Source organism: Ambystoma mexicanum, chromosome 12 (genome assembly GCF_040938575.1).
Source record: "Ambystoma mexicanum isolate Mex_15411 chromosome 12, UKY_AmexF1_1, whole genome shotgun sequence".
Taxonomy (NCBI): Eukaryota; Metazoa; Chordata; class Amphibia; order Caudata; family Ambystomatidae; genus Ambystoma; species Ambystoma mexicanum.
In genome coordinates, this window is record NC_090936.1 from 541,179,736 (window position 1) to 541,190,365 (window position 10,630).

Here is a 10,630-nt window from a genome sequence, read left to right on the forward strand (position 1 = left end):
TATATAGTTCTCCTCTTCTGTATCAAGCACTTGCCCCTTAGGTTGTTTCCTTCAAAAGGCGCCTGTTTTCTTATATGTATATTTTTCTGTTTGCTTTGCTTTGCCCCTGGTATATGTCCGTCTTTTTTACACTCTCATAAACTAGCTCACCACTTGTTCTCATCTTTGTGCTATTTTACAGGCAGCCTTCACTGGAATTCCTCAGACTTCTGTACATGTGTAATTGGAAGTCATGTCTGATTGAAACTGACGTTCCTGTCCTTCACATAAATACAAATACACATATAAACGGGGCAGTAGCTTCACCTATTATTCCACAGAATAGACGCAACATGTACTAAAACGAACCCTTTAATTCGCTGCAGGCACGGCTCAAGATTTTGAAGTGCTGCTTTGCGTATATTATGTAACAGGCCCTCAGTCACATGTTTGCACCCATTGCCATGGGCAATTACTGAGTCACACACATTTATAGTACTGTCATCACGGGTTGGATGCCAGCTTTCAGGGTGGGTCAGGGCATTGCCTGACTAGTGCGACTCCTCCAGCTGTGCAATGTGTCAGGCTTCGGCTGTCATCAGTCGGGAACAGATACAATATCACAGAGGCAATGGGACTTCATTCTGCCTCCATAACATTCTGCTCTTCCCTCGCATTGCCACGCGCCGTCGATCAGCTCTGAAAGCCCTTTGCGATCCTTCATGCCACTGGAGCGAACAACTGAGCTGTTCAAGTTAAGGTATGGCAGGAGAACCTCACCATTATCTTTTGACTTTTTCATGACTTTTTGTAAAACAATATATCTTTTTCTTACTATCCTTTGATAACTGCATGTTTACCCTTTTTTATCTCGTCTTTTCAAATTGCTCACGTCTCTTGTTATTTTTAACTCATTTACCTTTTTAGTCGACATTGACTCAGATTTTCATCATTACGAATTCGATACAGCAAGCACGAGGCAGCTGAGTAGTGCTATTTTGATTAATGAGGAAACTGGGGTAGCAAGCACTATGCACTCTATGGCCAATTCAGTTTGCTTTACCACTGCAATATTAATACTTTGGGGGATTGGTATTAAGTCTAAGATGCTCATTCTGAGCCTAGCAGCTAGGTAGTGTTTTTGTCACAGTGGGCCTCATCAGGTAATACTTCTGGGATACTGCCAACGCAAATAACGTTACTGCTACTCAGTCCGGCGCTAATAATGCCTGATCACGAGTAGCGGTACAGCAGTAAGTTCCCCTTCCAATGAGGTTGGGAGGCGCCATTACCACCGGCGGTAATTGCGCTCACGGTAATAGCACCAAAAATGGCAGAAAACAGGCAGTAAGAGGACATTTTTACCTCCAGCAAAAAGCTGGAGGTAAATCTCCCACTTACCTCCCGACTCATGTTTGGGCCAACCCTTAGATGCGGCAGTAATAGTTTTACTGCCACATTTAAGGGCTAAGACTCAACTCATGATGAGGCCCCTGATTTTCCCCAAATGTGTCCATTTTGTGCTTTCTGAAACCACACTCTGCATGGTCTTTTTGACACCGAAGATATCCGTGCCTTTTTTGTTTTGACTATTAGGTGGCCCCTGTGCATGGCAAATGACTGGCATAACAAGAGACGCTAGAAATTAGATGGAATGCGAGATGGGGTATACATCCTGCAGGTGATATTTGAATATGCCCCTCCCCAGTGCACAGCATGGCAAACAGCCACATTTTCAAAAAGTGGTGCAAGTAAAAAAAGCACAGTTGTGCAACTCAATGAAATGAGCACATCACCTTATTCAAACATGGTGGCCTGCAAATTTCTTGGGGGCTGTGTGGCAGCGCGAAATATGCACTGTCTAGCCCCCTTGCATACATTAGTGTTGGATGGGCGTTCCAGCCACTAATGTATTAAAGACTCCCCCCACCCACATGGGTGCTGGGAGGGCTTTTTACAGTGGCAGGCCCTTAAAAGAAACATTATTGTGAAATGTTAAAGCATTTCTACAGCTTTTAGGGGATAGAAATGCAAGTGTAACAGCAATGGCTCAAAAGGCTGCTGTCACATGCAAAGAAAACTGCCTGAGAGTCTCAAATATGACCGTGTCATGGTGTGCACATCGCCCTGAGTCTGTTCCCAACATGCACTTTGGGAGGTACCTCATTCCTGTGCATTTAAAGGCAGATCCCATTTGTGACTTTGGAGTGTGCATTGAAATGCACAGAAATGCTTGCTTATTTGCACAAATAAGCAAAGGCGTAGGAAAGAGTATCTGAATGTGCTCAACGTTTGTTTATTTATTTATTTATTTTGGCATTTATATAGCGCCCCAAAGCCAGAGGCATCTGGGCACTTTTACTTAAGAAAGTGGTTACAGGAGTTGCTTAATTGGTAGGTTACATACATTCCGCAGCTTTGATGCACGCATCCAGATGCCCTTTAAACATTGCACTCAGGCTTTATTTTGCATGCGATGAGATGTGAAAACACATCTCATCCCTTGTGCCAAACATGATTTGAGAACCTGGCCGAAGGTTTTTTTTTTTAACCTCTTTGTGGCTAATCCCCACCCTCACCACAGCCACAAGGCCCTCCTTTCTCAGCAAAAATTGTTCTGTGGTCTGCATTGTAATTTTCAGCAGTCTTGGGAAGGTTTGTGGATTCGTTTCCACTCTTAAATCAGCTCCAGTTGTAGCCAAAATGCCCTAACCAATTATTCCTTCAGACGCTTGATCTAAAATGTCTTCCTAAAGCTAATTTAAACTGTAAGTAATTCCAATATTCCTGTAGTAACACCTGCTGATTGTGACCGTTTCATGGTGCAATTCTGACCATTCATGGGCAGTTGTGGAATCCAAGTTGATGTTAGCTTCCAGCGTATTGGTATTTCCCATAGGGCACTTCATACGAATGTGCCTGTCCTACTTTTTCACTGAACACCCTTTGCATTCTGGTGCCTACTCTCAGCAGGCAAAGCACTGCTAGCTAAACAGCCAGAACCTGCTCAAGGTGGCATTTGAGTACAGTTGACAGACATCTGAAATATGGTTTGCTGTTTTTCTTTTGATAAGACAGTGTTATTCATATCATAATTTGTTATAAATTCAATACTGTCACAGTTTCCTAGAGGGTTTTCTGTTCTTTGTAGTTTTTAACACAACATACACGTTCTCCCGTGTGCACTAGAGAACACTGCTGTGTTTGTACCTTGTAACCTGTCTGTTTCTTTGGTATTGCACGAAAATATCGTAAATAGAAAACCGAATGGTTCAAATGATCGGATTTCGCCTGTACCAAAATTACGTACAGCCGAAAATGCTGAATATTTCAACCATTCGGTTTTTATTATAGGGAGCAAGGGAAGCAGAGGTTGCGGGGTTTCCCCCTACCCTTGTTCGCTATAACGAAATCGGGGGTGGCGGGGTGTCTGCATCTAAAACAAAGTTTTAGAGGGAAAAAATAACATTTTTTAAAAAAGGCCCGTTCCCATCCATGGAAGTGAAGGGAACTTGCGCTGCAGGGACTCGGCGGCTGCCAAAAGGTAAGTAAGGGGGTGGGGTGAAGCGGGGTACTAAAGAGCAATATAGCTGCATTATAATCTGTAAAAATAATTGAATGTGCATGTCTTCGATTCTTTTGTAATGCGCCCTTTCACAATGCGCTCTGCTCGTCTACGAGATTTTTAAGAGCTTCTAACGTACATCCGTTTCTTTTTTTTTAAACCTCTTTGTCTTTTAAAAATGCAGTTCAAACAAGAAAAATAACACAAACATGTTCATAACATTAGAGGCATACATTTGAAATACACAATATATACAGTACCTAAACATCTAATTGCAATGATAATAACTGCAAGTCTTATCCTTATCTTACTGTACAAAACCTCTATTTTACAACAGCAGTTTAAGACATCTAACAACATTAAACAATACATCACTAACAGACTTCAACATACAACATAGAACAGAATCTTCTGATAACCTTCCTCTTATCGTGTTCCATCCATCAATGTATTAGGCATATAGCTCTACACAATCCCCAAATCTTTAAATAGATCCGTTTCTTTAACAAGGGATGACCCAGTGAATCACTTTTCCATGAAATTAACGTTTTGTGAACATACAATCCTTCTACTGTCCTAACAGCCCACCCATAGAGCCATGTTTCAAGCTCTCCTTCAGCTTTTTCCCAAGGCATGCACACGCATTATCCTACTCCCATCCCTCCTCTTTTCCTCTGTCACCTCCCATCTAAGGCTTCTTCCCCCAACCATGATTTCAATGCTCTCCCTTGGTTCCTTCCTCTTGCCCTGCTTCACCCATCACTTCCCCCGAGCTAACTCCACACCTCCGCCTGCCGCATGTGCAGTCACAATTGCCACTCAGGTTTCCTATTGTCACAAACTAATTTTATATGTTGCAAATTCATCAACAAATCTTGGGTTGTTTAGATCCTTTGGATTTTAGTGTTCGGGCTATGTCTCCATAAAAAGGCACTAGGTTCCTGAGGCCAGGCTGTAGTACAATATTCTGGCATGCCCATTGATGTCAGATATGTCAGTATTCACTGCTCCCTGTTTTGTGCCAACTACTGGCAGATACGATTTTTCAGCTGATGCTGCTCAATCTGTTATGTGATTATAAAGCACCGTTTGGGATAGATGCCTATTGAATACACAATTTACCCACCTTTCGAATAAAGGACACTCATGTGAGAGTATAATGTGTTGGGTCCAAATTAAGCTCTAGTCTTTCTTTGTAACTGAAAAGATATGCGTTAAGATTGTGTGTGTCAGCACAATAGGCTGTCCGTAGATCGCTGTTCCATGTCGTTTGTGTCTGAATTCTCGGTAGCACTTCAGTTTGTCTCTGTTGTGTCTTTTTTGTCTTGAAGGTGGTCACACTGGTGGTTTGGAGATTTTAAAACAATTTACTGTATTTAATATTGTGTTTTGTTTTTTTCCGCTAAATAATAATGTGTTTTGAATCCAATTATTTACATGTTTTTATTGAGAAACACATTGAAAAAAAATATAGTAACATCACGTTTTCTTGTCCTTTATCTCATAAAAATGTTTTTTTCTTTAAAGATAGCAAACTATAGGAAGTAGTTACTTAATAATGTTTCTTGACTAACAAGAACTCATCTATTCTTGTTTTGTACGTTGCTGACCACACTTCTGAGTCCCTGTTACTAAATAATCAGATGTGGGTTACCTCCTCTTGTGTATGTTTGTTGCAAGTTGGTTCGAGGCTCACTCAGGCAGAACACGATACAGATGTGATGTTTATGTGGCTCTCAGGTCAAAGAATATGGGCCTCATTCCGAGTGCGGCGGTAAGGGGTTAACAGCGCCGGTAAGGATGCCGGTGCCGTTAACCCCTTACCGCTGCATTCCGAGGTACCTTAGCGGGAGCCGCTAAAGGACCAGGGAGCTAATAACGGGCTGTTATTAGCTCCCTCCCCATTCCCATTGAGCCCTGTGGGGGCTCGAATGGGAATGGGGATGGCTTCCCTGAATGGGGAAATACCGGGTCCTCCAAGGTTGGAATGACCTGGTAAGCTACCGACCATTGTTTGTCTAGAGACAGAGTGTTCTCCTTCAAAATACTATACAGGATTCAGCTTTGTATAGGTAGGATGTCACGGGGTTAAGCACAACACAGGCTGTTTTATGTATGGTAATGGTTTTTATGAGACATTTTTGCATTAGGTTTTTTAGGAATTTTTGTATTTTTAGAAAATGTGTTTTATAAATTGTGATAAAAATATGTGATGTTTATCTAAATAAAATTGTGATATATAAATGATGTGTTGACTTAGTACCTATTTGTTACAAGTACTAGGTAATTCTGGCCTGGGGGGCACCCGAAGGGGTAACCAGTGACGTGAAGTGATCTCTTGTTGTAGGATTGTCCTCCATTGTTGTGTGAGGGGCCTGGTCATCACGTCGTTAAATAGGCTCCACGTCTCTATAAGGTTGTTGTCTGGTAAGTCCCCATTCAGGGAACCTGGACCCGGTATGCGGTAAGGGGGTAGCCATGGGGCTAATAGCACCATGGCTATCTCCAACCTCGAATGAGGCCCTATGTGTTTATTACCATTCTGTACACCACTCATGTTTACCCTTCCTATACAATATTCATATGGAAAATTCATTCATGAGCTAAAAATTGAGTGTTGAATACCAAGATCAGGTTTACCTGGGATGCTTTGGAAAATGGTGTCAATAGCGTCAACTGACGGACTATTTCTCTCTTTCAATTTAAATACAATACAAATATATTTTGTTTTGGACAGGATATCAAAACCAGAAACCCATCCTCAAAGGACACATCATGACGGATCGTCCAACCATACCTCACATGGACACAGAAACACCAGAGGAAAATGGGACAGGAGTGGCTAGTTATGATACAGTTCATAAGTACTATTACACTCAAGCAATGCTTATTGTTACTTTTATAATCTGTCTCTTTGGACTGGTTGGGAATGGCTTGATGTTGTGGTTCCTCTTCTTCAAGGCGAAAAATAACATTTGTACTGTTTATATAGCCAACCTCGCACTGGCAGACACCACTTTCCTTGTTGGAAGTGTTATAATATTAGTGGTGTACCTTTGTGCTCACAGTGGTATATACCTATCAAGAGGCGCCCAGGATGCTTTGAATATTGGTGGGATATTGTACAATATAGGTTTTAACACCAGTAGTTTTGTCTTGACAGCTATCAGCATGGAGAGATGTATATTAGTCCTGCTCCCAATGTGGTACCAACGACGCCAGCTAAAGAAGCAATATGTCATAGTATGTGTCATTCTCTGGATGCTCTCTTGCTTGGTCATGGGGCTGGAAAACTTTGTCTGTTCGGCAGATGCCACATACCCAGAGCCTGGATCTGAGAAGTGCACTGCAGTGTACCTGTTCACCTCTGCACTGTACATTCTGGTGGTCATTCTCATGGTCCTGTCAAGCCTTGTCCTGCTTATTGAGATCACAAAGACCTCCAAGGAATGCCATCCTCCCAAGCTTTACATCATCATTGTGCTCAGTGTCATCATCTTCCTGCTCTCCGTTGTGCCAGCAAGGGTGCTGGGTCTCCTGCTATACTTTGGTGTTCTTCCATCTAATGTGTATTTGTTGAATGCTTTCTTTATCACAATCCTCTGCACATCCATCTACTGCAGTGCCAACCCTTTTGCTTACATATTTGTGGGCATATGGAAGAGACAGTGCTTTAGGTGTTCCATCATGCGTGCGCTCGAGAAGCTCTTTAAGGAGGAGACAGAATCATCTTGACAAAGGCCCAACACCAGCAGCTAAAATGTATGTGCAGAATGGGATGACCTAGTGGGATGCTGAACCCCAACACATGATTGGTACTGCAGAATCATTGCAGGTTTTCTGCTGCTCGCGGGGAGAAGATATTTTTGCCACCCTCTCTCCTACTATCAAGTTCCTGAATTCCTAAATCTCTCTCAGACCATGATTAAAAACCTCTCCTATAAGTTCTCTCACAAAGAATAGGTCACCATAGCCCCCAATAAGCTTCCCTCACATACACAGGTAATAATGTCCCCATATATAATATCCCCGTACATAATGTTACTGGGAACAGCCATTGGCAACATTATACATGGTGACATTATGTATGGGGATGGGTTGTAGAGATGTTCCCCGCATGTTCAATGTAATAATGTCTCTGGAAGAAACGGTGACTTTTGTTAGGGGACATTTTTGCGGGGACATTATTACGTGGAACTCTGTGCAATAGGTGTAGCATCAGTCACAGCAGTGCACGCTTACCTCACAGGAATAACATGTTCTAATGGGCCACAGTAATTAATTCTTCCATCACAAAGAAGAGGTAAACAGCAGCAGAAGCAGCAGCATTGCAACCTATCCTCGCATAGCAGTTACTCTACATACTGGCCTCAGAGGTGCACCCTCACTTCACAGAGAATGAGTACAGACACTGGTGCTACAGTGCACACTTGATCCAAACAGAGCAGATATAGCTTGAGCCTCCTAGGTGCAGGGCTCTCGCCTCATCAGTGAAAGCTTCGTTCACATAGAACAGGAACATCAAAGGCACCAGCAATGCACATTTTATTTTGATATTTATTACGCACTGAAAACGCGACAGGCATCAGGGCGCGGCGAAAGCACACAAGGCAGCACATCCAGCACCAGACAAGCTCAATGGCATTGAACAGGAAGAGTCTGGGCCCCATGAGCCAAAGCACCACACACAAAGAATGAATGAGGCAGGGGCCACAGCAGAGACATATCCATATGTACCCCAGCACCACACAAATAATACTGAGCACTGGTACCAAAGAGAGAGCGGGCAAGCAAATATCCAAGCAGCAGTTCATAGACACGTCTTCATTTCTCTAATCTACACACAGCAGGTGGTGCTGTATTGATGGCTCAGGTGGGAAGTCTGATATGGAATTTGCGTCACCCGGGTTGTTGCTGATTGCGGCTGTCCTGATTCTTATAGTTTGCCTTGTACCAGAGCCCCTCAACACTCAAAGGTTTCTGGCCTGCCAACCCCCAAATATAGTACCCCAGGTGTGCAATAACTAATGGCTAAAGTGCTTCTGCTGCCTTTTATGAAATAACTGAAAGGAATACAGGTGGTGATGGTTGGCCTATGGACTTTTTCTCAGTGACTGGCTCTAAAGTGGCAAATCCAGAATGTGTCTCGCTTCAGGAGGGGAGGTGTTCAGAGGACATCTTAATAGCGGTCCCTAGGGAACACAAAATGGGCCTTCCAAATTCCAAACCCCCACTGAATTTGCAAATTTATGAGCACTATGGGAGCCTTGGAATTCTTTTGCATTTTTCTGTTGAACAGGCACAGGACATTATGTTAAAAAACAACGCCATGTATGTATTGCCCATAAGCATTCAGAGGATACAGAAGGTAGTGGTTGTTAGCACTGCCATCTTAGTTGTTTTGATGTGACTCGAGTGTATTCATTTCTTGCACATCATGGACATGCCAATGTGCCCTACTCAAAGATGGAGCATTGAAAAGAAAAGGAAAGCTGCTGCTCCTTGGTTAGAGGGAACTGTTGCAAGTGGGCGTGTTTGCCTGATGGTGGGGAGAGAGGGAGGGAATTTAAACGTGTCTGATTCCTCCCTCCCAAAACCACTGAACTCCTTATGCTTTATCTGGCATTCACTTGAAAGCCCTTAAAGGAAAAAGATATTCGAAGGTCTTTTGATTGAACTGAAATGCATTTCTCCTTGTGCTGGAAAAGTGGCAATTCTGGTGGTCCCATTTTATGCCTATTAACGTGTGTTTCCTCTGGTTTCAACGTAATCCCACCTGCATCTTTAAAGAGCTTGGGGTGAATTTCCAGACCAATCTACCCATGAGCATTCAGCTGACGAGGCATTAGCTTATTGCATTACGAGTTCAAGCATTGACCTGAAATTGGTGTAATGTACATGGGAATGTGTTCATTCTATTTGCGTATGAATTTGTTCAAATGTGTATATTGTTTTGTTGTTTGGTGTTGTGTAATGCGTTTAAAAATTGTGTATGTTTAACCATTACAGTAATTAAGTTCGATTTTGTTGTGTTATTTTTGTAATACGAAGAGGTTGTCTTCAGAAGGAATAACAAAGTGATTCATTTCTTTAAAATGAGTAATGTTTGCAATGTGTCTCGTGTGTCTTACTTCCTTTTTTTGTTTAGATATCCCTATACCACCTCTCTCTCTCTCTCTCTCTCTCTCTCTCTCTCTCTCTCTCTCTCTCTCTCTCTCTCTCTCTCTCTCTCTCTCTCTCTCTCTCTCTCTCTCCCTAGAATTGAAGAATCATCAATGTTCATATTACAGGCAGATCTCAGATGTTGAACCAATCACTTAAGTCATTTAGTTATCTTAATGCCATTAATAGTTGTGACCTGATGGGCATTGAGACATTGGACCTACAGCCCACACAGGTTTATGCATTGGGTGCATTAACCATCTTGACTATTTCCATAGATTTGACACCTGACCTGTAGTTCATATGCATAGCCTTGCAGCAAGCATGTGCATTGTATGACTGAATGAACGAGTACATTAATAAAGAACTGTCTACCCCAGATGGTCTTTGACCTCTTGCAAGGATGTTATCTTGTGACTTGCTACTTAGCTATCTGAGCAGCCTGTTTGGGCTATGGACACACATGAGCACCGACATGCTAGTACCATGAAAATCAAGAAATCTCTAAGTATGCAACATGCTTCATATGAGTAATTGATGCACTACTTTAGACCTACAGAGTGAAACCAAAGTGTGTGAATACTGCAGTGATCATTATAGTGCTTGATAAGGGCCCCTTTCATAAATAATTTCTAAGAAACTTTGTATTATCACACATGGTACCAGACTCTGCTATCTTTAACCATAGGCTTTATTGTTATACATGTCAATGTGTCACCCATGGCAGAATGAAGATCTCATAGCAAGTTACACTCATCAAAAGAAAAATAATGATGAAAGACTCGTTCATTCCAAGTGGGGTGAAACACCTCTTCCTTTTAGATTTATTGTGTGTAAACATGTTATTTGATAATAAACCAACAAACAATTCCATTTAACTCCTTTGATGAACTTAGGAGTTCTGGAGAAAACATGATTCCATTT

The 10,630-nt window shown here is 42.2% G+C and overlaps 1 protein-coding gene across 1 annotated transcript; it reads left to right on the forward strand.

The window, feature by feature from the left end:
- Window positions 1-565: 565 nt before the first annotated feature.
- On the forward strand, window positions 566-9,567 carry LOC138513000 (mas-related G-protein coupled receptor member H-like). The gene is made up of 2 exons (XM_069627715.1): window positions 566-739; window positions 6,282-9,567. Exon 2 carries the CDS (start codon window positions 6,320-6,322, stop codon window positions 7,277-7,279), a length of 960 nt encoding a protein of 319 aa, XP_069483816.1. The 5' UTR covers window positions 566-739; window positions 6,282-6,319; the 3' UTR covers window positions 7,280-9,567.
- The last annotated feature ends 1,063 nt before the right edge of the window (window positions 9,568-10,630 follow it).

What these genes read in the sequence shown, in the direction of transcription:
- LOC138513000 (XM_069627715.1), top strand. Translation starts at nt 6,320, where the DNA reads ATGACGGATCGTCCAACCATACCTCACATGGACACAGAAACACCAGAG.